Source organism: Carassius carassius, chromosome 11, assembly GCF_963082965.1.
Source record: "Carassius carassius chromosome 11, fCarCar2.1, whole genome shotgun sequence".
NCBI classification, from domain to species: Eukaryota; Metazoa; Chordata; class Actinopteri; order Cypriniformes; family Cyprinidae; genus Carassius; species Carassius carassius.
Genome location: NC_081765.1, coordinates 4147178 through 4173679, shown reverse-complemented (window position 1 = coordinate 4173679; position 26502 = coordinate 4147178). Strand labels below are relative to the sequence as shown.

Sequence of the window (26502 nt, the reverse complement as noted above, 5' to 3'; positions counted from 1 at the left end):
TACACATAAACACATTCTTCAAAACACTGCTGATTGTTCACACACATATTTAAATTTTAATGAAAGATACAGAATGTGCTGCATGTTGGCTTGATTACTGCGCCTAAGAGCATGATCTATGTAAGTCCAGATGTCATACTAACAAGAAACTATGCTCCCAACCACAAAACGTCATGATGCTGTTTGTGAATGCTTGTTGGATTTATGGTTTTGGGAAACAACAAATTGTTAAACTGTGCTGGGAACGACAGAACTTGCATTCGCAGTAAGCTAACAGTACTTTTGGGAAACACACCCCAGTTATATTTTATGCATAAAAATCTTCTGTGAAAATTAATCATTTTGGTGGTCTGGTTAGGTTTAAGGGATAGAGATAGGGTCAACAGTGTAATTATAGATGTAATTACAGAAATTAATTACAGGTGTAATTACAGGAGTATAAGAATTTTAGAGAAAACCATCAAAAGTGCTGGGGATGACTGGCAACTTTTTTCAAAAACGCTGGCAGGGAAAGAGTTAATATAGTTGTTGTTTACAAAAATACAGTTTGAGTTGCAGCAGGACAAAATGCCAAAGATATCCTATAGATATAGAAAACCTTTCCCCGCTAAAGCCGCTGTCAAATTTGCATACTGTGCTCAGCATATTCTCCGCCCATGGATTTCAAATGTTTGAAAGACGGGTGTTTATTTTAGAAATGCTAATGCGGCCCACCTCAAAGAGGATACACACACCTCTACACGGCTCTGAACATGTGGCCGAACACCGCGCCACCTGCACCAGCGTTCACACTGCGAGCACAGAGTGAGAGAGAGACGTCTGCCAAAAAGAGGAATTTAAGTACTCCAGAAGAGGAGAGGAGAACAATAGCAGCACTCCTCCCTCTCTTTCCTCCCCCTGGACCCCTGCCTCCGCCCCTCGCTCCTCACGCCCTCAGAAGACGAGCGTGGTGATGGAAACGCGTCCCAAGAAGGTTAATATGCCCACTTTGATCTCTGTCAGGCCACTGCATGTAAGAATTCATTTACATTTCTGATGAAAAGGCTGACAGTATAAAAAGCCATCTTGTGTCTGGTATGTGCGAGTCTGTAATGGGCCGGGAATGTGAGAGAGGAAGAGGCAGGGATCCCCCAGCACCCCTCTCTCTCTCTCTCTCTCTCTCTCTCTCTCTCTCTTCACTCGTCTACCGCCTGCTCTGGGAAACAGATGAAAGCAAAGAGAGAAGCTCAAGAAACATGGGCACCAAATGCTGTGACCCAAACTTTGCAAAAGAGACGCTGGCTTCAAATATTATTAATTTAGCAGCACTGTTTCATGGGAATGCTTGTTGAGATCAAAAAAGGTACTTTGTGAAAACAGAAGTTTATGATTGGAAGAAAAAAAAAGCAAGAGATTTGAAAAGAAAGAAGAGAAAGAGCTGTCTTTGCTCTTGGCTCATACATTTTCACTACTGATCATTACAATACCATTTAAAACTTTGGGGTCTAGGATTTATTTGATTATTATTATTCTTTTTTTTCCGATTTTTATTATTCGTTTTTGAAAGAACATCCTATTTTAAGCAAGGTTGTATTAAAACTACAATAAAAACAGCAATATAGTGAAATATTTTTACAGTTCAAAATAACCAATTGCTAACTGAATATATTTTAAAATACATTTTCTTGTGATGGCAAAGCTGGATTTCCATCATTACTCCAAACTTCACAAGAAACATTTCTTATTATTTTATGGAAACCGTGATACTTTTTTATTTTATTTTCATGAATAAAAAATTCAAAAGAACAGCATTTATTTGAAACAAATATTTGACATATTTTGTCACATTTTGAATGGTTGCTGTCACTCTATCAATTTTATGCAATCTTGCTAAATAAACATATTATTTTACAAATTTTAACAGATCCAAACTTTTGTTATATTTTGTATAGCATTGCATATGAATAATATGAATATTAGAATATTCAGTGTCTTTTGAGTAAAAAACAATAATTAATTTTATATTGTGTTGTTCTAGTTTGATTTTCATAATTTCTATTTTACTTTACTTTGCACGTTTTTCCCATGAACTGGATGATGACGTCACTGAATTACAGTACAGTATGCTCAGAGATGTGTACCTGACTGGATCCGTACAGCAGCCTGCGCACGCTCTCTCTTTATCTGCTTCAGATTCTGACGGGCCACATAACCCCTCCAGGCTACACCGGGACACAAATACAGACATTAGGGGATTAAAACATGCAATACTAGTTTATAGTGGCAACATTATTCTAGTATTCATCACAGCAGTGTAATACAAAACAGAGATCAACAATAAGATTTTTTTTTTCTTAAGTTCAACCAGTAGTTTTTACTTACAACATTCTCAAGGGATAAACAGTCAAAAATATGATTAAAATTGTTAAACTCTAATTTAAAAGAAATTAATAATTTTATTTAGCATTAAACTGATCAAAAGTGACAGTAAAGATATTTTAAAAAGAGTTCTATTACAAATAAATGCTGTTCTTTTAAACTTTCTGTTCATTAAATAATCCTGAAAAAAGTGCATCACTGTCTCCACAAAAATATTAAGAAGCAGAACTGATTTCAACATTAGAAATGGTTCTTGAGCAGCAAATCAGCATATTAAAATGATTTCTGAAAGATCATGTGACACTGAAGACTGGAGTAATGAAGCTGAAAATACAGCTTTGATCACATGAAGAAATTACATTTTAAAACATATTACAATAGAAAACATTTATTTTAAATTCAAATTATATTTTAAAAGTTTACATAACACCTCTTTCAAAATCATTAAAAGTTTTACCAACCCCAAACTTATGAATAATAGTGTATGCAATGCTATTAATTAATTTAGCTGTAAAATGCCATACAGTGTAGCCCATTTTTCTTCAGAATTTTCCATCCATTCTAACCATGTTTTGTCCTTGAAATTTCAACAAATTTCCTCCGTCATATTAGACATCTATATAACATAAATTTTAATTGCAGAAATAAATGGTCACTCATGATTAACAAATTTAAAATGCAGTGACCCTCACAAACTAGCCTTATATCCTTACTGCTGAGCTCTGTACATGCATCTGTTATCAGAGTCATTTGGTAATGCGTTTGGGTTACAAGAACCTGACTGAATAATAATCGCCCCGTTGTTGCGTTTCTCTCTCTCTCTCCGGTACCGCCGAGCTCCCAGCCAGCCCTTGGTGTAGGCCTGCATCAACACCACCCGCGCAATCACCTCCCGCAACATCAGATTGAGCTGCTCCACGTGATAGTACTTCAGAAACACCTGCAAAGACACGTACAGTCATAGATGCAGGGAAGCATGCTCATACCAATAATAACACCATCTCCATGAGTCTGTCGGGGACACAAAATAATCAAGGGGTTCGGGTTGAAAAAGGACTCTTTGAACATATTTTTTTACTAATTTTTTTTTCCAGAGTTGCAGATGCCAACCGTCCGGTCAATTAGATCCACGGATAACTACCTTGACTTCTCAGTTATTAAACAAAATGGTAAAACTTTCTATGAAGCCCTTACTTATAATATATTATAAGGGTATTCTTAAGGTATTATAATGAATACATAATGCATAATAAAAAAAAAAATTATAAGAACAATTATAATACATCATAATACTTACGTATTTGTGGTTTGAAGTTATAAGAGTATGATTATTTGTAACAAACAATGGACACCATATTAAATCTTCTTCATTTACAGAATAATGGACTGTGTCATATCTTGACATTGTTTAAGATCTGCACAGTATCTTACTACAGCTTGTGAGAGGTTAGATGTTGAGTGTTATTTGAGTGTTTCTGTGGAGCTAATGCTAATTAATTAATGTGAGCTTTATACTCCAACTGAAAAAAGCAATGTTTTATATAGGTACATTTTATTTTGATGGTCCCCTTAATCAATCGATTATATGCAACTTTGTAACTTCATGCCAACTAACTGTCTTTAGAGTATTAGTATGCTCAAGAATGGTAGAATCTAGTGTGGTAGACTAAGCGGACATACTTGCAAATGCACTTATAGAAAGTTTATGGGAAGTCGTGGCCTAGTGGTTAGAGAGTTTGACTCCTAACCCTAGGGTTGTGGGTTTGAGTCTCGGGCCGGCTATACCACGACTGAGGTACCCTTGAGCAAGGCACCCCCATCTGCTCCCCAGGCGCCGCAGCATAAATGGACGTGTGTTCACAGTGTGTGTGTGTTCACTGCTGTGTGTGTGCACTTTGGATGGGTTAAATGCAGAGCACGAATTCTGAGTATGGGTCACCATACTTGGCTGAATGTCACGTCACTTCTCTTCTTCTATCAGTTAGTTGATCATCAAAATAAAGTGTTATCATATAGTTACAATAGCAGACATACTAATACTCTAATGTGTGATATGAGTAACGTGACATACTGCCAAGTATGGTGACACATACTCAGAATTTGTGCTTTGCATTTAACCCATCCATAGTGCACACACACACACACACACACACACACACACACACACACACTGTGAATACACACCCGGAGCAGTTGGCAGCCATTTATGCTGCGCTGCCCGGGGAGCAGTTGGGGGTTCGGACTCTTGCCCGAGACTCGAACCCACAACCTTAGGAGTCATACCTTCTAACCACAAGGCCACGACTACCCCAATGACCACTAGTTGATATGTAGTTGCAGAGTTATTTATCAACAGCTGTCTAAAGGGTACCATCAAAATAATCAAACTGATGTTACAATAAAAATAGTTCAAAGCAAATTTGTCATATTTACACATTCAACTGATCTGATATCCGATCTAATGGTTGTTTGATTTTATTATTATTAATATTATTATTATTATTACCATTAACTTATAAGTGGTCTTTGATCGCTTTAATTAAAGTAGCATAATAAAAATGCCAAGATATGAGACTTATATTACATAACTATGAGAAATATAATCCATTTTACAAGTGGATGCAACATGTTCATTGTGTTATAAATCAACATATTCTTAAAAGCTATAACCACAAATAAGTAAATATTATAATATATTAAAACTGTTCTTATGAATATTCATGAGATGATACAACATATTATATGGATTCTTTATAATGCATTATGCATTCATTATAATGCCTTAAGAATAAAGACGGGCTTCACAGAAAGTGTTACTAACAAAATTAAGGGGTCTCAATACTTTTTGAATGAACTCTATATTAGGTTTCGACGGCCCACCATGAAATGAAATCAATGGTCAGTTATGCTATTTATTTTTTGTTTTATATATGCTTGTGTGATTTTTTTTTCAACATAAATGACCTCTCTGAACCCTTTTCTTTCATTTTCCAGTATATGCACTAATGTTTTTGTCCTGTTCCTAGAACATACTCACTCCTGTATTTAATAAATATGTTGGCAATATTGTACGAAAAAAACAGGGCTTATCCCTGAAAAAAAAAAAAAAAACCTTCTGGGGATGTACCTTTTACATGTATGATCTGGGTTCTCTCCTTTGTTGTGTTTCGGTTCTCTTACGAGAGTTCTCTCGTACTGCGTCTTAGCTAAGACGATACGGGAAAAGTCTCTTTTCACGAAATACTGAAGCAAAAAATTATCCTTAATTTTGAATTTTTGTAAAGCGCATTTGCAGCAGTACACAGCCATAGGCGAGACGGCTCGCTCACTCATTGGCTGCTCTGCGGCAAGTGCACAGCCTATCGAGCGCAGGCTGATGCAATATCAGACCAATAAGGACGCTTCGCGCCCATTACGCCACTTTCCGCCGAAACGGGTGTGGCCCAACCCTATAAAAGGAGCTCGAAAAGGCTGACTCACCTGATTTTTCATCTCTTCAGCGAAGCTCACGCATCGCTGGATCATGGAAGAAGCAAGCGCCGTCTGATAAGGCATCTCAGCGGGACGAGCCATTCTGAAGCTGCTGGCCTTCGCCGCCTTCCACTGCCGTTCCTGCTGCGCTCTCCGGCGCCTATATCCTTTATATATATATATCCTTGTGTGTGTTCGCCCTGCGGCGCACACTCATAAAAGAGCTGCGTCTTTTTAAAGATGCCCTCGTGCGGCTCGTGCAGAGCCCCGCTCAGCGAAGGAGATCGTTACGTCATCTGCGTCTCCTGCCTGGGTGAGGACCATGCAGCGCTCGCGCTCGCTGAAGGCGGCTGCCCTCACTGCGAGCTATTGCCTATGGTGACTCTGAGGACTCGCCGGGCGTTCTTCTCGAATCCTGCATCATCCGCTGCGCCGCAGCGCTGCAAAAAGCACCGCTCTCAGCGTCTACCGGAACCGCCTCCAGCTCGGACGAGCTTGGACGAGCTCGCCGGTTCCCTCCGCCTCACCGGCCTCCCCTGCATCGCTTCCCGATGGTCAGCGGCCGCGGTCTGCCGCCGCGTCCTCCGAGGAAGTGGATCTCAGGGCCGCGTCGGAGGAAGAGGACACGTGCTCTCTGCTTGCTTCGGGCAGTGAGGGTTGGGCGAGCTCCGTGGATCTCGCGCCTTCTGCTCAGAGGCCCAGCAGACGGGCGGATATAAGGCGGACTAAGGCGGCGTTGCCATCCAAAGCCTGCCGCATGACGTCATCGCTGCTCGCACGGATCTTCTCTGCTGCTGGGCAGGCTGCGTCTGCCCTGCACACCATGGCCACGCTGCAGATTTTCCAGGGCGATCTCCTCCGCAAGCTGGATGAGATGGGACCTGAAGCGATCTGTCTCGCGGATCTGAGGAGTGCTTCGGATCTCTCCCTCCGCGCTACTAAGTCCGCTGCAAAGGCCATGGGACGAGTGATGGCTTCCGCTACGGTGGCTGAGAGGCATTTGTGGCTGATGCTTTCCGACATCGCGGAGTCTGAGTGCGCTGCGTTCCTCGACGCGCCGCTGACTCCTGCTGGCCTCTTCGGATCGTCTGTCAACGAGTTTGTGGAGAGATTCGCCGAGGACCAGAAAGCGTCACAGGCGTTCAAGCACTTCTTGCCGAAGCGCTCTGGTTCTGCAGCGAGCCGCGCTAGACAGAGCTCTCAGTCACGTCCACCGCCTCCAGCTTTGTCATCATGACAGCGTCAGCAGCGCAGCTCGGGACCCCGTTCTCGGTCTTCCAGCCGTCGCCCCGCGCCGCGGGAGCCGCGGCAGAGGATTAGGGTGAAGCCGGAAGCCCCGAAAACATCCTATCACTGCTAGGAAAGCGCCGGTGTACGAGTTCCGCTGCGGCCGAGCTCTCACCCAAGCGCGCCGCTGTTGCAGTTCCAAGAATTGTGACTGTCTCAGCGTCTTCTGCAATGTGCAAGCCTGCACGAGTGCCCGCTTGCCTGCACACAAAAGCCGTTACCACGGCTACCCAGATATTTCCCGAAAAGAGAGTTATTTCTGGTGTTCCGGCCACGGCCGATGTTGCTATAAATGTAGTGACGATGCCCACTCCTCAGTGCCCATCTCCACATGTAAGCACAGCCCTGCACACAGGGCTCGCGCCTATAAGATCGACTCAGATCGGTCAAGCGCACCACATAGTAAACGTGCCCACTCCTCAGTGCCCACAAACACAATGTCACCCACGGCGCGTGGTTTCTGTAAAAACGAAACCCGTGCACGTACGCTCTGCCCAGGCAGACAGCGAGTCAAAAGCAGTAAATGTGCACATTTGCAGCCCACAGTTACTCGCAGACATTATGAGTCCCATGGGACCCGCTCAGCCCTCCCTCAATCGGTTAAGTGCCGTGACGGGGTCGAGGAGGAGCGATCTGCCCGCTGTGATCGGCGCACTCCCCGCCTCAAATGCCACAGGCGTAACGCCTATGTTACAGCACACACGAAGCATCTCCGTTGCCCAGGCAACAGAGCGCGCTTCGCATCCAGCCCTTAGCCATTCATGCAGATGCATGGTCAGCGCTTACAGGGGTTTCGAAATGGGTGCTAGACATTATAAAGAGAGGCTACTCGCTACAGTTTTTTCGACGCCCTCCACGCTTTTTAGCGCGCGTCGAAACCACGGTCAAAACAGAAGTAGCACAGCTACTTCGGGCCGAAATATCAAAACTGTTGAGCAAAGGGGCTGTAGAGCCTGTGTCTCAAGCTCAAAGCGAGGGGGGGCTGTACAGCAGATACTTTCTGGTGCCCAAGAGAGACGGGGGTCTCAGGCCCATACTGGATCTAAGACAGCTGAACAAGGCATTGGTGAAACGCAGTTTCAGAATGCTTACGACCAAGAAGCTCCTCGCTCATATTCGCAGAGGAGACTGGTTCATGTCAATAGATCTGAAGGACGCATATTTTCAAATACAGATAGCGTCAAATCACAGGCGATATTTGAGATTCGAGGGCCAGGCATATCAGTTTACAGTCCTGCCGTTCGGCTTGTCCGTAGCTCCTCGTACGTTTACGAGGTGCATGGACGCAGGGCTCGCTCGTCTCAGACTCGGAGGCATGCGAGTGCTGAATTATTTGGACGAATGGCTGATTCTGGCTCAATCACGAGCGGAGCTCGTGGAGCACAGGACCGTTTTACTCGATCACCCCGAGAGACTCGGTCTCAGTGTCAACTGGGCGAAGAGTTCGCTGAACCCCAGTCAGACGATACTGTTTTTGGGTTTAGCTCTGGACTCATGTTCCATGACGGCGCGGCTGTCACCACAGCGCGCGTTGAGCATGCAGCGCGCGGCGAGTTCTTTCCGCTGCGGCGCGACTGTTTCACTCAGAGAATGTCAGAGGATGCTGGGTCTCATGGCCTCGGCATCTCCGGCTCTGCAGCTGGGCCTGCTCCGCATGCGCCCCCTGCAGTTCTAGCTGAAAGCGCGGATACCCCGCGGAGCATGGGTATCTGGTCGACTTCGTCTCAAGGTCAATCAGGGCTGCGTTACAGCCCTGAAACCCTGGACAGCGAATGACTGGTACCAATCAGGTGTAAGCCTGGGGACTTCCTCGAAAGTGAAGATGGTGTCGACGGACGCCTCCACTTCGGGATGGGGAGCGCTGCTCGAGGGCAGACCGTCCTTTGGCCTGTGGTCAGAACATGAAAAGCTCCAACATATCAACTGTCTGGGAATGCTGGCAGTGGAGAACGCGCTAACGCGCTTTTGTCCCCGAATCAAGGGCTGCCACGTCTTAGTCCGTTCGGACAATATGTCTGTGGTGTCCTACATAAATCGCCAGGGCGTTCTCGGGTCCCGAAACCTGTACAGGCTGACGGAACGCCTCCTGGTTTGGGCTCAGTGCAACTTGCGCTCGCTGAGGGCAGTGCATGTGCCTGGGCTGCAGAATCTGGGCCCAGACAGGCTGTCCAGAAACAACATTCCCACGGGCGAATGGTCTCTACACCCGCAAACAGTCCGCCTGTTGTGGGAGACATTTGGCAGGGCGGAGGAGGACCTCTTCGCGTCCCACGAAAACGCTCACTGCCCCGCGTTCTTTTCCAAGAACGAAAGCGCGCTGTCACGGAGATGGCCGTGCTGCCCGCTGTATGCTTTCCCTACCGGCTCCCTCTTTCCGCAGGTGATAGAACGGGTGAGAGAAACGAGATGATCAATACTGCTTGTAGCACATTTTTGGAAGAACCAACCATGGTTCCCAGATTTGATGTGGTTAGCAGACATCGCCCCGTGGCCAGTGCCGTTGAGGAGGGACCTCCTCTCGCAGGCCAGGGGCTCGATTTGTCACCCTCAACCGGAGTTGTGGTCCCTCCATGTGTGGGCGCTCAACGGTTACCCGCTGATCTCTCAGTGGGAGTGCTAAATACCATCACTCAGGCTAGAGCTCCGTCGACGCGACGGCTGTATGCCTCGAAGTGGTCGGTGTTCTCCAGCTGGTGTACGGCTCGGGGATGTTCACCCCTTAATTGTGAGGTGACAGAGGTTCTCTCCTTCCTGCAAGAGCAGTTGGATAAGGGCAGAGCCCCATCCACGCTCAAAGTTTATGTGCGGCCATCGCAGCGTTTTCTGGAACAGCACTCGGTCAGTCAATAGGAAGGAACGATTTGGTCATCTGCTTCCTTAGAGGAGCTAGGAGACTGAATCCTCCCGACCTCCGTCAGTCCCTATATGGGACCTCGCGACGGTTTTGGAGGCCATGAAGGGTCCCTCTTTTGAGCCTATCCAATCGATTAGCCTCCAGCATCTGTCACTTAAGACGGTATTCTTGTTGGCTCTCGCTTCAGTGAAGCGTGTGGGTGACCTGCACGCGCTCTCGGTGAGCCAGTCGTGCTTGGAGTTTGGGCCTAATGACTCAAGGGTCATACTCAAACATAGGCACGGTTATGTGCCAAAGTCCCTCAACACGCCGTTTCGGGCTCAGGTTATTGCCCTGTCTGCCCTGTCGGTGTCAGGAGAGGATGGAGACTCAAGTCTTCTTTGCCCTGTTTGGGTTTTAAGAGCTTATGTGTCTCGCTCTGCTGTTTTTCGACAGACTGAGCAGCTGTTTGTCTCATTTAGTGGACGTTTCAAGGGGATGGCTGTTTCGAGACAGACTCTATCCAGATGGATAGTTGACGCCATAGCGTTAGCTTACGCTTCCAAGGGCCTTCAGTGCCCACTGGGCGTCAGAGCACACTCCACGAGGGGCGTCGCCTCGTCGTGGGCGTGGTCTACTGGGATCTCCTTGCAGGATATATGTATGGCGGCAGGTTGGGCCTCGCCGTCTACATTTATCAGGTTCTATAACCTGGAGGTTCCCGCCTTGCAAGCAAGGCTGCTGTCGGTATAGCCGAATCAGGGCCCTGATGGGAATTCTGAGTTTGTGAGCATTATGCGCTGCCGACTGTTATAGGGGCAGTATTACGTAAGACCCGCATTGCCACATTGGTCAGGCCTTGCCTAGACTGTGTGATGATTGTATTGCCGCATCTACGGGTGCTGCTAGATATGGGACGGAGGGCTTCCCCCCCCTCTCCTGTCCTGGGCTTTCTGTGAGTCCCTCGGGTGACTGTGCACTGTAAATCCTGGGCGTTGCTTCAGGTTTATTGGTGTGTGATCCCTGCGCGCACGGCATTTTACATGGGGTTCCCGTAGCGTCTTAGCTAAGACGCAGTACGAGAGAACTCTCGTAAGAGAATGTACTCGGTTACTAACGTAACCTCGGTTCTCTCTAGAAGAGGGAACGAGTACTGCGTTCTCTGCCGTGCGTACGATTCACTCTGGTTCGCTTCGGCGATGAAATAAATCAGGTGAGTCAGCCTTTTCGAGCTCCTTTTATAGGGTTGGGCCACACCCGTTTCGGCGGAAAGTGGCGTGATGGGCGCGAAGCGTCCTTATTGGTCTGATATTGCATCAGCCTGCGCTCGATAGGCTGTGCACTTGCCGCAGAGCGGCCAATGAGCGAGCGAGCCGTCTCGCCTATGGCTGTGTACTGCTGCAAATGCGCTTTACAAAAATTCAAAATTAAGGATAATTTTTTGCTTCAGTATTTCGTGAAAAGAGACTTTTCCCGTAGCGTCTTAGCTAAGACGCAGTACTCGTTCCCTCTTCTAGAGAGAACCAAGGTTACGTTAGTAACCGAGTACATTTTGGCCTGTGACCTAGTTTTCCTGAGTTGTCTTATACGTTGTTAATTAATTCATTATGCACTTATATTATACTTATTGTGTACTTAAGTCTTCTGTTCTCCCTCAGTATTTGTCGGCTCTCATTTGCAGTTGTGTTTGGTAGCATTTGTTCCTGTTCTCCAATTAGTTTGTCATTAAACAAGTGCTCCTAAACTATGCTTCTTTGTCAAACAAATTAATATCGTACCATACTGTAACAGAAGAACTGACAACAAACAGTAAAATTATTAGCAGTGTTTTCCCCTGTGTTGTTTCTTTTTAATCTCTTTTTTTTCATGGACCTTCCCACAGTCCAGCTTCCACTGGAAGAGCACACACAGAACTTCATCCATCTGGCATTCCTTATGCATTACCCTGATCACTCCCTACTGTATGTGTTTTTTACCAGCCTGACCAAGAGATCGAAGGCAGGCCTTCCAGCGGATGGTCCAAGGAGGATTTTGCTGCTTTAATGAAGTGGGTGCTGGTGAACAACAACTCGCCTTTCACCCTCGGCCCTGCGGTTAATGACTTCGCCCCCATCCTTATTATTAAGAACTTTAAGACTTTGTGTCTTCAGCTCCATTTGGCTCAACCTTCGTTCATAGTCCCACTGGCTTAGCCTCTGTCCTAAGGTCATCTGGCTCCACCTTGGATACTTGTCGCCACGGCTGCACATTGGCCTCCAGTACCACTGACATTGCTTCTTGGGCTCATTGGCTCATCAGCTCCACCTGGGTTCACTTCAGAAGTAGTTTCTTCTCTGTTGGTCATCCCCAGGGTGTCGGCTACCATCAAGTTATCTCCACCATGGCTCCTCCCACCTACAACTCTGCCCTGAGGCCTCGTCCTGACTGGACTCTGTCATTGCATTTGGCTCCTCCTGCTCTGAGTTCCCCACTGGCTCCTCCCACTCCACCTTGGACTGCTTTAGAGACTTTTGACTATTATTTTTCTGTTGCGCTGCGCCCTCCTCCAGAGCCCCAGCCCTATCTCTGCAGCGATTCTATTCTATGTGAGGACACACCTTCACGGGAGGGGGTGAACTATTACATGTATGATCTGTGTTCCCTCATTTGTTGTGTTTTGGTTTTGCCATGACTTAGTTTTCCTGAGTTGTCTTATTCGTAATTATTTTCACCTGTGTCTTGTTGATGAACTCATATGTTTTTTCTTTGCTTTATGTTCTTAAGCTTTCAGTTCTCCAACAGTATTTGTCAGCTCTCATTTGTACTTGTGTTTGGTAGCATTTGTTTCTGTTCTCCAATTAGTTTGATATTAAACAACTGTTCCTGAACTATTCTTCTTAGTCGTGCGAGTTATTGTACTACCAAATAGTAACAGTACCATTGTACAGTGATAATAACAGATGGTAAAACTATGGTACTGAACAGTCCCTTAATGTACTATGGCATTTATATGATTCTTCAAAGTAAACTAAGCTATTCTACCATGGAACATGCCCAAAAAACCTTGGTATGTTAATGTAGTACAGGGTGAAATTTCCTGGTAGCATCATAGTACTGTTTGTTGCTTTGCAATTCAGCATACTAAATTGAAGACCATTGACGGAGAGAGAAAAAAAAAAGATGAAAGGAAAATAAACAACATACTTTGATAGAATGATGATAACTGTACCTTGGTCTTGCCCAGAACCCAGTTGTCTAGTTTGGCTTTCTGCAGTATAGTGATGGCGTTCTCTCTGCTGCCCTCTGGCATCTGATGGGCACGAAAGGCCAGATAATAATACCTTCAAGAAAATTACCAGACTCTCATTACACCAGTCAAAAAGTTAAATGTACAGTGCTGAGGTTTCTTCTCAAGCTCAAACATTTATTTAACTTGACTAATCATATTGTATCAAACAAAACTTGTTGTCTGAAAATGTATTTGTTTGTGTTAACTACAGATCATATTTAATGCATTTGACCAAAAACCCATAAAAAAATGCATATTGACTTCAGGATGATTGAACAAGAACTGTTAAAAAGCTAACTCTCATTTCTGTGTTTTGGCCTAAAAATATGTAATCCCTGCAGCACTATATATATATATATATATATGTATATATATATACAGTACAGACCAAAAGTTTCCAAAAAAGCTCTCTCAAAAGCTCTCTCGCCTTGGGCACCAAATAACCTAGAGCCGGCCCTGGCATCAAGCTGGCATCAAGGGCTATTTGACCAAGAAGGAGAGTGATGGGGTACTGGGCCAGATGACCTGGCCTCCACAGTCACCGGACCTGAACCCAATCGAGATGGTTTAGGGGTGAGCTGGACCACAGACAGAAGGCAAAAGGGCCAACAAGTGCTAAGCATCTCTCGGGGAACTCCTTCAAGACTGTTGGAAGACCATTTCAGGTGACTACCTCTTGAAGCTCATCAAGAGAATGCCAAGAGTGTGCAAAGCAGTAATCAAAGCAAAAGGTGGCTACTTTGAAGAACCTACAATATGACATATTTTCAGTTGTTTCACACTTTTTTGTTATGTATATAATTCCATACATAATTCCGCATGTGTTAATTCATAGTTTTGATGCCTTCAGTGTGAATCTACAATTTTCATAGTCATGAAAATAAAGAAAACTCTTTGAATGAGAAGGTGTGTCCAAACTTTTGGTCTGTACTGTATATTATATATATATATATATATATATATATATATATATATATATATATATATATATATATATATATATATATATATATATGGCAATTTGACACAATTCACAAAATTTAGTATATACTGAACATAGAGTTAACCATTCATTATTTTTGTCATTCATTTTGGTGCCACAAGTGAAGCAAAAATTACACATTTCACTGTTTTGCAAAGAACAAGATGAAAGTATATGGCAAGACTATCTCTCTATATTGCTCTACATATTCCAATGATAAAATCTTTCTGCTACAAAAATCTTTGACAGTCAAGGTAAAGCGTCACCTGATTCTCTGATAAATCACTAGATGTAGGGCCATTGCTGCCTTGTTGTTACTGTTTGGGGACCATCAGTTTTACTTCTGTATATACCTGCCTATGAATAACTGCCCCTGAATCTCATAAATGAGTCTCATAGAAACATCTGAAGCTTGCGGTTGATCTTGAGTATTTACTCACTCTGAAGAGGAAGATATCAACCTTTGTGTTTAAGAAAGAATACTGCCTTTGATTCCACTTGAACCGTGGCCTTTCATAATTATGCTCCTGATAGCTGTTATGTATCTGGTAGAAAATACAAAGAGCTCTCCCTCACAACATCAGAGAAGGTTTTCCAAAAAGATCCATTTGAAATCACTTCTTATTAAAGAAACTGGTTTTACAGAGCCGGTGTGTCAGTGTGGATCAGACAGGAAGAGCTATAGACGTTGTCCGACTAATGAAATGCATACAGGATGGTCACAGTGTTTTTTCTTTTTTTTTATGCAAACTGGTTGGGGAAGTCTGGGGAAAATACGGATAATCAGGACACTTCTGTGATCAAAAGGATGATGGGGAAAAAAAGCTGGCGAGAGTCTTGCGTTTGAGCGGCCCCTCTGAGTGCAGAGAAATTGTCTGGGATGTTTATGTAAAAGAGCTGACCTACATGTCCACCATCTGACAGCCCACAAGAGAAAGAGATAGATGGGTTGAAAAAAAAAACAAGAAAGAGAAAAGTTTATAGAAAATGAAGTGTGATTCCCAAAGCCTCTGAAAAAAGTAAATTTGGACCATGATTTTTCACGGTGTTGAGAAACTTTCAGTGGATTCACTCCGCCCCTTCAAAGTACCTCTTCACCACTAATTACTCAACCAGAGTCTAATTTAGCACTACTTGTATTCTCAGAGGCTTAATGACCTATTATTGATGAGATTATGGTCTTCGTTCGAAACTGCCAAAATATATAGATAATAAACCTGCAACATGAGTCTTCCAGGAGCTTTAGGGAGCACTAGAGGAGGTGGGTCTATTCAATATGGGCTCATGAAGCACTCTCTAAGCTTTGATCTCTCTAACTGTCTGTCTGTCTGTCTTTTTTCTTCTTTTCATGATGCCCAAGAGCTTCAGCTAATTAAATCTAATAAAATTCCTGTAGTCCAACAGGAATGCCCAGAATAATATAATTTTGGCTGCATATCTGATGAAGCCTGCACTTGGAGTGGGAATGTGTATGTGTGTTTTTTTTTTTTTTTTGAAGGAAAGCATTGTCATTATGAACACTTTTATTAATATGAGCTCTGTAAAATGGATTAGGAATTCCAGTCAATAAAGAAGCTACAACTAAATATATATGTATATGTATACAGTTGTGTTCAAAATTATTCAACCCCCTAGAGACTGCAGTACTTTACAAATACAAGCTTTTCTGAAGATCCAGGGTATAATAAAACTTGCATTTATAACAGTTCACTGGCATATTAGTGATATTGTCAATATATAATGTAATATATTTGAGTTATAAGATTTTTTAATAATACTGCTATGTCATAATTATTCAACCCCTATTCAACATTGCTTATTTGCATGGTGGGGAATAAAACAGTCTCAAAACACAATTAAGCCTTTAGAAACTCTATTAAAAACAGAATCAGCTTGAGCTGTTACACATACAGTTTGGCCCATGCATGTATTGAACTTGAGTAGCATGAAATATTGTATTACTTTAGAAAGGCTAAGGCTATATGATGATTTCCAAGACATTGAAAGTTCCTAGAGACACAGCTCTCAGCCTTATTCCTTAGCTTAAAGTGTGTTTTACCAGAAAATATTTGAGGGTGTGGAAGAAAAAGCACAATATCATAAAATGTTTAATCAGAGCAACTGAGAAAAAACCTGCAATGTACAGCCAAAGACTTGCAAGATGACCCGATGAAAGGAGGAAAATCATTTCAATGTAGTGTGTAAGAAGAACACTAGACAAGTGTGGCCTTCATGTTGAGACATCTTGATAAATACCACTCTTGATCAAGAAGAACAAAAAGCCAACTTGAACTTGATAAAATTCATTTGTGTGGACCTGTGGAGCTCTGGAGGAATGTTTTATGGAGTGATGTGACCAAACTGGAACTTTTTGGACCCATGGATCAGCGGTATGTCTGCTGCAAAACAGGCAAAGCTCATAAGCAGAAGAACACCATCTCCATCGTCAAACTTGGAGGTGGATCAGTCCTGTGATGGGGTTTCTTTACTGAAGAAGGAAGTGGAAATCATGACTGTATGAAGGACATCATGGATTCTTTAAAGTGTCAGGCCATTTTGACAAGAATTGTGATGCCTTTGGTGCAAAGACTGAAGCTGATGATCAATGGACTTTCCTGCAGGTCATTCATACCAAAGTACACATCCAAATCTACTTCTGCTTGGTTCAGTGATCAGTCATAGAATGTACTTGAGTGACCTGTTCAGTCTCCAGGCTTAATTCTCATTGAAAATATCTGGTTGAATTTGAAGAAAGCAGTGGCATTGTGAAAACCAAAGATTATCAGTGATCTGAAAGCTTTTTCAGGTGAGGAATGGGCCAAGACTGTAGTAGAGAGGTGACAGAAGCTTCTAAACACTTAGAGACAGTGTTTATTGGTGATTTTAAAGAATAAAAGATTCTGCACAAAGGGGGTTGAATAATTTTGAACATGAATGTTTAGAATCGATTTGAATTTTATCATGATTCATCAATGTTCCATTCTCAGAATCACTCAAAAGTGTATTAACAAACTTTCTCTAATACTTTACTGATGTCTTTGTTAAATTGATTTCATAAAATGTTATCCTCCACAGCAAATTGTCTTGCAAGTCAAGGGGGTTGAATAATTTTGAACAGAACTTTATGTTCTGAATAATACTGCCATAATGCTTTGAAGTTCTGGGTGGCTGCTTGGTTTCTTATTGACACAATATTATGATGTAGATATAGCTTGAGACTCTCTTTCAATGTTCATAAGCCTAATCAATTACCAGCACACAATAAATGCATACCATATTTCATGGTTTACGGTTTACAGTAGTTTACCCAAAAATTCTGTATTCATTTACTCACTCTCATGTTGTTCCATTAGACTTATGGGAAACACAAAGGAAGATATCTTTAATATTCTCTCATCACTGTTGTCTGTCCTTTGAATCAACCAAAAATTTAAAGCTTCAAAAAGTTCATAAAGGTGTCATAAAATACTCCAAATGAATCAAGCAGTTTAATCAAAGTCTTCACTTTATATGAAAAAAAGTTTTAAACAACTCAAGTTATTTAAGATCTTATTCACATTGATCAATGCACATGCATAGAGCTCATCAAATTGACATATCAGCAGTACCGGCGCTCACTATACGCAGAGTACGCAGTCTGTGTAGGGCACTAACTGAACAGAGATGACATCACTGAATCCAATGATTAACTGCCTTTAACTATCATTTTTGCATTATTGACACTGTTTTCCTAATGAATGTTGTTCAGTTGCTTTGACGCAATGTATTTTGTTTAAAGCGCTATATAAATAAAGGTGACTTTGACTTTGACCAACTCCCAGAGGGGGCACCATCCCAGTAGCTAAAAAAAAATAACATGCGCCATTCTCCCATCCTCGCTTGCGACCGCTCGCACCTCATGTTTGCGGCTGAATGTTCATAATTGATGGATGGACATCTATGCCCGGGTAAAGGACATCAGCAAGCCGGCGCAGAGAAAAGAAAACTAAAGAAAGTAAAAAACAAAAAAAACAACCCAGGCCTAAAGTTGGCTTGACGTAGGACGTTCAAGAGTCTCAAATTTAGGGACCGTACACTTTTCTAACGTCAGTAGCATTTGAGGAGAATGACTTGCAGTCATAAAAACAAGTGTAATTGTTCATTTAGGTGTCAGCTATAATGCACAATTGAATTGAATGTTTGATATTTATTAAAATAAACTGTAAATCATATGTAAATTATTCTACTTCCCTTACGAAAATGACCCATGGTTTTAACAATAACACCACAAATCATCGTTCTTGTAGCCATGGTAACTGCAAATTAACCATGGTTTTGTTACTACAAATAATAATTTACAAAGAAATATTAATATACTGTAATATTTTTTGCTATAAAAACAGACCTAAGCCATCAATAGCCTTTAAAATGACTTAAAATGCATTACATGAAAAAACTATGAGGCAATAATGATTGGTTAATAATAACACTGTTAAAATACATAATGTAGGCAAATACAAAATAAACAATTTATGAACATTACAGATGTCTGCAAAGGGAGCTGGATGCCATGTAATTGCTGGTGTTACACTTACAGGACAATCAAATCCTTGTTTAGGCTACTGACCAAACATTTAATTCAAATATTCAATTTATCTTTCATCACCTTTTTGCTATTGATGACACAGCCTTTATAATTTCTTCAACAAAAAACGTGCATATCACAACCCTTACAAAAATAAACCATGGTTTTATCATAGTAAAACTGCTTAATTTCCTTTTGCATGATTTCTGAATGCTTGAGACTATAAAATAAATTAGAGTCAGAATTAAGTTATAGCCATAGGTAAATGTCGAGAGCTACAATTGTAATTCGTAAATAATACAATTTATTCATTTACTTTTTTATTTGATTAAAGGTCTATTTTCACCCCTATAGTAGGTGATTTTTTCCCATCATCATATTTGAAGAAGGGGGGCACAACAATACAATCCTGCTTAGGGCACCCATTTGGCCAGCAGCGGCCCTGCATAACAGAACCAAAAATAGTACATATTAAAACTATCTTCATTTGTGTTCCAAAGATGAACAAAAGCCTTATTGGTTTGAAAGAACATTTTTGTGTGAACTAACCCTTTAAATGTTTATTTGGATTCCTAACCCTAAATATGAACAAAAGCAATGAACAAGTGGTAACACTTTAGTTAAGGCACCAGTTCTTAATATTAACTAGTTGGTATCCAGCCTGAATATTACTAGGATATTGGCTGTTTATTAGTACTTATAAAGCACATATTAATGCCTTATTCTGCAAGACCATATTTTAATCCAAACCCATTCAGAAACTTAACAACTATCTTCCTAACCATGAATAAGCAGCAAATGTCATAGCTAATAATTAATATTGAGAATTGGATCCCAATAAATTGTGACCAATTACATAAACTTAATGAACCACAAAGATGTCAAAGCTTCAGGAATCTGCTTGTGAAGTGCATCAAATATTTCATTCAACAATCATCTCTCTGACTTGCTGTGAATTGTCAGTCTTCTCTCAGGATGTCGTGTTCACCGAGTCATTCCTAATCTCTCTCTCCACCCTCTCTCATTAGCAGCTTGTGTTTTGTGTGATCTGCGTTGTTTCTCAGGCCCTGCGGGACAAGCACAACACTTGTTCTGCCAGTGTTACACTGTTTTCTACCTGTTAACAAACTCCTCGATGAGTATCCGGTGAGAATAGCCCTGCCGGCGGATGCTGACAGTCTCTAGGATGCCGGTGTAACGCAGCTGAACCATCACGCGCTCCTTATTGAAGCGCAGAGCCTGCCGGTCATCATTGGGTTTGATACAGCGGACGAAATGAGGCGTTCCCACCACCATCTTAGAAAGCAGGTCCATGAGAGAGTACTGAAATAAACACACACACACAGAACAGAACAGTCAAAAGGAGTTCGATGCATAATTGGAGCATTACATTTATTTAAATGTTGACAGTTGACAGTATAGATTTTGTACTTGTTGCGATGAGGAAATAAAACTTCTGGTAATCAGCATAGCAGACACACTTCATTAAAAATGGTGACAAATCCTCAGATTAAGCACTCTGGCCAATATCTTCATGTTTACTATAGAGCAACAAAATACAAGACTGCGGTGTGATGTGCTGAGGTCTCACCCTGAAATAAGACGCCACTGTCTGTCTCCTCATGTTAGTGGTTTCCTCTGGGTGACGCATCATCTCCATGGTGTCCACCTAAACACACACATAAAATGTGCTCGTCACCAATATACACATATGTACACACACATACATCTAAGCACACATAAAAGGAACACACTGTATTCTGTTTAACACTAAATTAACATGTAACCTTCCTGTTCATATGACAGAATTTAACATAATCTTTTTTTTTTTTTTTTTTTTTTTTAACATAATGACAAAACAAGAACTATGAACTATAGGTACAGTGTTAGTCAAGGACATCTATAAATAATTTGGCCAAATAGTGGCTAATTTGTATACATTTTGTATAAGTGTTTTTCATATAAATGAATAGGATGGACCTTCATGCTTTCTTTTTTTTTTCTAAAAATGCATGTTTCCATACAAACTGCATCATACAAATTCATTTAAAACTGCAACTTAATAAAATATATTTTTTTTTTCTTATGAAATTGGGTTGCTGTTTGGGATGTGTATTGTAAAGCACTATACAATTAAATGTGACTTGACTTGACAACATATTTTGGGACACATTCCAATACGGTCCCATTAGTTAAAATTAGTTAATGCATTAACAAACAATATTTTAAATATTTGTTAATTCTCTGAAATGAAATGCAACTATTTATTGTTAGTTTATGTAAATGCTGAAATTAAATGCTTTTCAAGTATTTTTTTTCTTGTTTGTGCAAGTTAACTGATGTAGTGACTAATGTTAATAAATTGAACTATTGGAATGGACTGTTTTTGTATAATCTACTGCTATATAATACTATTAATAGGGAAGATGACAATGATCACTTCGTATTTATGTAAAGACACAAAACAAGCACATTAAAACATCTCGATCCAAGCTGTGTTTTCATGATGAACTTCAGGCCTCCAGCTGTTCTTAACAAGGACAAGATATAATGTTCATAAGAGCCATCGCTACAACAGACCTCATGAATTTATCAAGGTGATACATAATTTAGAGCCTGTCTATATCAGCAAAGTGTGTCTTCATATTCTATTTCATCTGTGTGTGGAGAGGCAGGTGTGTGTGATCTTCATGAGAAACTGAAGTGTTGGAGATGAAGCCTGAATGAGAGACAATCGAACTAACCCAGTGTTTTAATAAGACATCTGTCCCACTTCTGCTTACAAGCAGAACTCTGTAAAGCATCTCATCTGTGACTGAAGCAGTTTAAAAGTATCTGCAATATTAACTGGAACTAATTACTTGGGTTCTGTGCTCCGGTGTCTAATTATAGTCTGCAGGACTGTTTTAATCTTACACACAGAACAGAGGAAAGGGAGGAATAATTATCCAGGGGTTTCCTCCATAAGAAAAGCAACTCAGCACTGGAGTGAGGATACATTACCACGGCATGAAGCTAATCCAGCTTTGTGAAGTCCTCAATCTGTGCTAGATCTAAACCAATGTAAACTTCACCTGGGGCTTCACTAAAATGGAATTTCCTTGCATTTTTTAAACACTTTACATGGCAAGTAAATTAATCATTTTATAATTTGTTTTTAAGTATTAATAAAACACATTATTGAGGTACATTTCACAAGAAAATACTATTTCAGACTTTCTACTTCAAATTTGTATATTTATTTCAACATGTTACATGGAGTTTCTTTGTTCGTATTTAGTAAAAATCACTAGAAATTTCTGAGTGAAAATCGTTTCAAAGACATTTTTCTGTATATTTTCTTGTAAAACTTTTTTTTTTTTTGGTGAGAAAAACCTTCATTAACAAATATAAGTTGACTTTAAATAGGTTAAAAAGCATAGGGAGAGACCGTTTTAAAGCTGTTCTCAAATGAAACAGTGATTCAAGGTCTCAGGATTATTTACAACATTAAGAGATACAACTAAGAAGAGATTCTAAGTATTCTTGGTTCTAGATCCATTAGCTCACAGAGTTAATCAAATCAGAAAGAGAAAATCAAAAAAGTGAAAATTGCTTTTGAAAATATGATGCTAATGAACATGAAGATGGATTTGAAGAGATTCTTACCTTTAGCAGATATTTAGGAGACTGAGGGGAGAGAGGACAGTTCAGAGAGACAGATAATAGATAAGAAGTACAGAAGAGGGAAGAACAGATGTATTTTACAGTGAAAACCATTCACACAAACACACGCACACTCACAAGTTCAGAGGTTTTGGAGTAAATTCATTTGCAAAAGAATAGCATCATCAGCTTCATCAGTTGTAATATATTAATTCCATTATGTGGCTGATGAAGTAACTGATAGCAGCCCATACAGTAACACCTGACTCTTTAACATAGAGAAAATTATATAAAATGCTAATATCTAAGGTTAATGACTAATCTTTTTTAAGTTTACACCAAACTGCACCTTTACTGAACAGATAAAACTGTCAAAAAATCAGAAAAGGACCTGGAATAGAAAAGAAGACTTTGTAACAGTCAGTGAGAAGCACAAACCTTATTTCTCCCACTGTTGAGCTGTGGAGGCAGAGATCTGGATGCTGCTGTCACTCTTGCCCTGGATGTGGCCAGGTTACCTGTTCAAAAGAAGAAACACACATCAGTCTTCCCCCTCTGAAGCACAAATTAATATAACAAAATGGTAGAATCAGAAGGAGCTTTATTGCCAGGTATGTTCACACATACGAGGAATTTGTTTTCGTGACAGAGCTCCGCAGTGCAACATAACAGCGACAGAACAAAAAACACAATAAGGAATAAAAAATACAAAAAAATACAAATAGGTGGGTAAGGATTGACAATATACAAATTGACAATGTATGGCAGGTATATTAAAATAAGCATTTATGTATGTACATGTATATTATGTGGAAAAGTTTTAACTGTACGCTAAGTATGTGTGTTGGATAAATAAGTGTATGTGTATATAAATATAAATATAAATAGTGTAGTGTGTTCCATGTATGTACATGTATATTATGTGCAAAAGATTTACGTGTACGCTAAGTATGTGTGTTGGATAAAAAGTGTAGTGTATATAAATATAAATAGTGTAGTGTGTCCCACAGTTATTATCAGCTGTTCATAAGATGGATTGCCTGAGGGAAGAAACTGTTCCTGTGTCTGGTCGTTCTGGTGCTCAGTGCTCTGTAGCGTCGACCAGATGGCAACAGTTCAAAGAGGGAGTGTGCTGGATGTGAGGGGTCCAGAGTGATTTTAACAGCCCTTTTGCTCACTCTGGATAAGTACAGAGTGAGCGTACAACGCCTTGTTTTACTATGCATAACCTCATCTGCATATCATTTACATGCAAATTCCCATGCACGTGACACCATGTTTAATACAGAGACAGTAGGGAAATAGTATCCCTGTTATGTTTTAGAATAAATACATTAAAATATCCATAAAAAACAAAATGGTTTCAAATAGTTATCAGATATTTTAGATGATCTCATTCTTTTACACTGGCCAAATAGAATTTCGATTGTTACAAATTAAAATAATGCAGTTTTGCTGATAAGATAAACATATTTTAGCTATTTTAGTGGAAAAAGATAAACTCCTATTTATTGCAGTGTATTGTCTGATTCGGTGTAGGGCTCTGAGCTTGCAACCCAAAGAATGCATGTTTAAACCCTGGAAGAGATCGACAAAAAGACTCGACTAGACTAGACTTACAAAGACTTTTGATCAAGACCAGGGGTCTCATTTATAAACGTTGCGTATGCACAAAATAGGCATAGAAATTGCGTACGCATTTTTTTTACGCACATATCAGGATTATTATGTATGTACGCACCGTACGGACATTATAAACCATGCGTACAAACTCTTTTTCATGGAGTGAGACAATTAATGAAGTAAACAATGACTTTAATCTCTGTTTTCATGTCGATATACACATTTACATTAAATATTCCACTCGCATTAATCGTTAAACTAAACTACAGACCACGTTATGATAAATAGTTTAGCGAGAACAACGATCAATGAAGCAATGATCACTTACTGTGATATTATGGCGGACACTGCTGGATTACTGTACAACCACAGCTGCACGGAGGTGTTAAGATCGTGTAAAGTCATCTCTACAACATTATGAAAAAATTCCACTATATTTGAAGGACATAACTAGGAGAAAACGGTAAGATTTGCATGTTTCCTTTTTACAATTCTTTGTCAGTGAGGCTCCGAATCAGACAATACACTGCAATAAATATGCGTTTATCTTTTTCCACTAAAATAGCTAAAATATGTTTATCTTATCAGCAAAACTGCATTATTTTAATTTGTAACAATCGAAATTCTATTTGGCCAGTGTAAAAGAATGAGATCATCTAAAATATCTGATAACTATTTGAAACCATTTTGTTTTTTATGGATATTTTAATGTATTTATTCTAAAACATAACAGGGATACTATTTCCCTACTGTCTCTGTATTAAACATGGTGTCACGTGCATGGGAATTTGCATGTAAATGATATGCAGATGAGGTTATGCATAGTAAAACAAGGCGTTGTACGCTCCATATATGGTGATTTCGGGGAGGAGATGAAGTGGAAATGCATGTACGCACAATCTTCCCCTGACTGGAATTTATAAAGAGATTTTTGTGCAGATTCTGGCGTGCGCATGGTTTTATAAATCTGATAACTTTTGGCGAAAGCAAAATCTAGCTTTTGTGCCTATGTAAAGGATGAAATCTACAGAGAGTTTGATAAATGAGACCCCATATTTTTACCGCCAGACTGCTCTACTCTTATGAACATTCATAATAGTAACTGTGAAGTACTAAGTAAATAGTGTCTGCAAAAAATTCACAGCTATAGCCAGTTATCTAACGGTTTTTGCTTACATAATCAAATTCATCATTTTGATTTTCTTTTTCTTTCTTTCTTTCTTTCTTTCTTTCTTTCTTTCTTTCTCTTTCTTTCTTTCTTTCTTTCATTCATTTACTTATTTGATGGCTGTGGCGAATAATAACAAAAAAGCAAATTTTTACAGTAACAGTAACTTTTATCACTGCTTTTCTTATAATTCCAGTGAACTTTCGCCGTGGAGAGAAGGATAAGGAGGCGAGGAGGATGAAGATATAGCGAAAGGATGGTAAAGGGATGTGAAAGGGCAGGCCCCACAGAGAGGAAACTGTAGGAAGTTCTGGAGGAGGATGGACAACAGGGAGGAGGATGACAAACAAAATACAGGGAGGTGCAGGAGATGACCAGGGAGGAGCCTTGAGCAGGAGAGGATAGGTGGAGACCCAGGCCACAGCCAGGACTGCACTCCATGGCAGAATCACTGGAGGGTGATAACGGAGATGGAGGTGGAGCCCATGGCGCAGACAAAGAGCTGAGGAGGTGGATCAGAAGATCCACCAGGCCATGACAGAGCTGTAGTGATTGATTGAGTGGCTTTTTTTGCCAGAGGAGTGGTGAGGTACAACCCAGGTGGAGCCAACTGACAGAGGGAGCCTGACAAGGCTGAATGGCCAATGGTCCACACTGGAATCGAGGATGAGAGGAGCATAGGTGCAGGAGTCTGGATGGTGGGACGAGGTGGAGTGGAGCCATTGGAGGTCGGAGGCGGAGACACGGTCTCCTCAGGTCCAGGAGACGAAGACTCCCAGCAGGCCTGAGAAGAGTACCACTACTGAGAGGAGGTGAAACTGAGGGACTGACGGGGGATGGAGCTGAATGGACAGCAGGCATTGCTGAGGGCTGCGGAGACTAAAGATATGCACAAAATCCAATCAAAAATAAAAGGTCTCTTAAAGCAACTTAGAGAGGAGGTGAAAGAGGGAGGCTGTGCATTATGAAAACATAGGAACTTAAACCCACAGAGCAAACAAGGATAATTAACTACACACACCTGAACAGAATTACACAATTGACTCAATGAAGGGGAACAGTGCGAGAGGAAAACAAAGTCCAAACTGAATGGGACACCACATTAGTAGAAATACAATAACCCTCATTTACCCTCTAATTGAACTAGATCACTGTTTTGTGATGTAATGTGGGGAACTATAAAAAATAAATAAAAATAAATAAATGAATAAACAGTCTCAAAGGAACCCGTGTTGGCCTTGTGATTAATATCCAGTGCTAAGAGCTTTCAGGATCAGAGTGAGCCATCACTGTCTCTCATCTC

At 41.0% G+C, this 26502-nt stretch overlaps 1 protein-coding gene across 1 annotated transcript in view; it reads right to left on the bottom strand.

Moving 5' to 3' along the window:
* Positions 1-26502, bottom strand: part of myo3b (myosin IIIB) — a 102968-nt gene that overhangs the window by 45025 nt on the left and 31441 nt on the right. The window contains exons 15-20 of the mRNA XM_059561317.1: positions 22847-22926; positions 20355-20432; positions 19881-20086; positions 13158-13269; positions 3136-3298; positions 2121-2201 (exon numbers count right to left, since the gene is read on the bottom strand). Coding sequence (XP_059417300.1) covers positions 2121-2201; positions 3136-3298; positions 13158-13269; positions 19881-20086; positions 20355-20432; positions 22847-22926 — 720 coding nt within the window. The remainder of the gene's footprint in view (positions 1-2120; positions 2202-3135; positions 3299-13157; positions 13270-19880; positions 20087-20354; positions 20433-22846; positions 22927-26502) is intronic.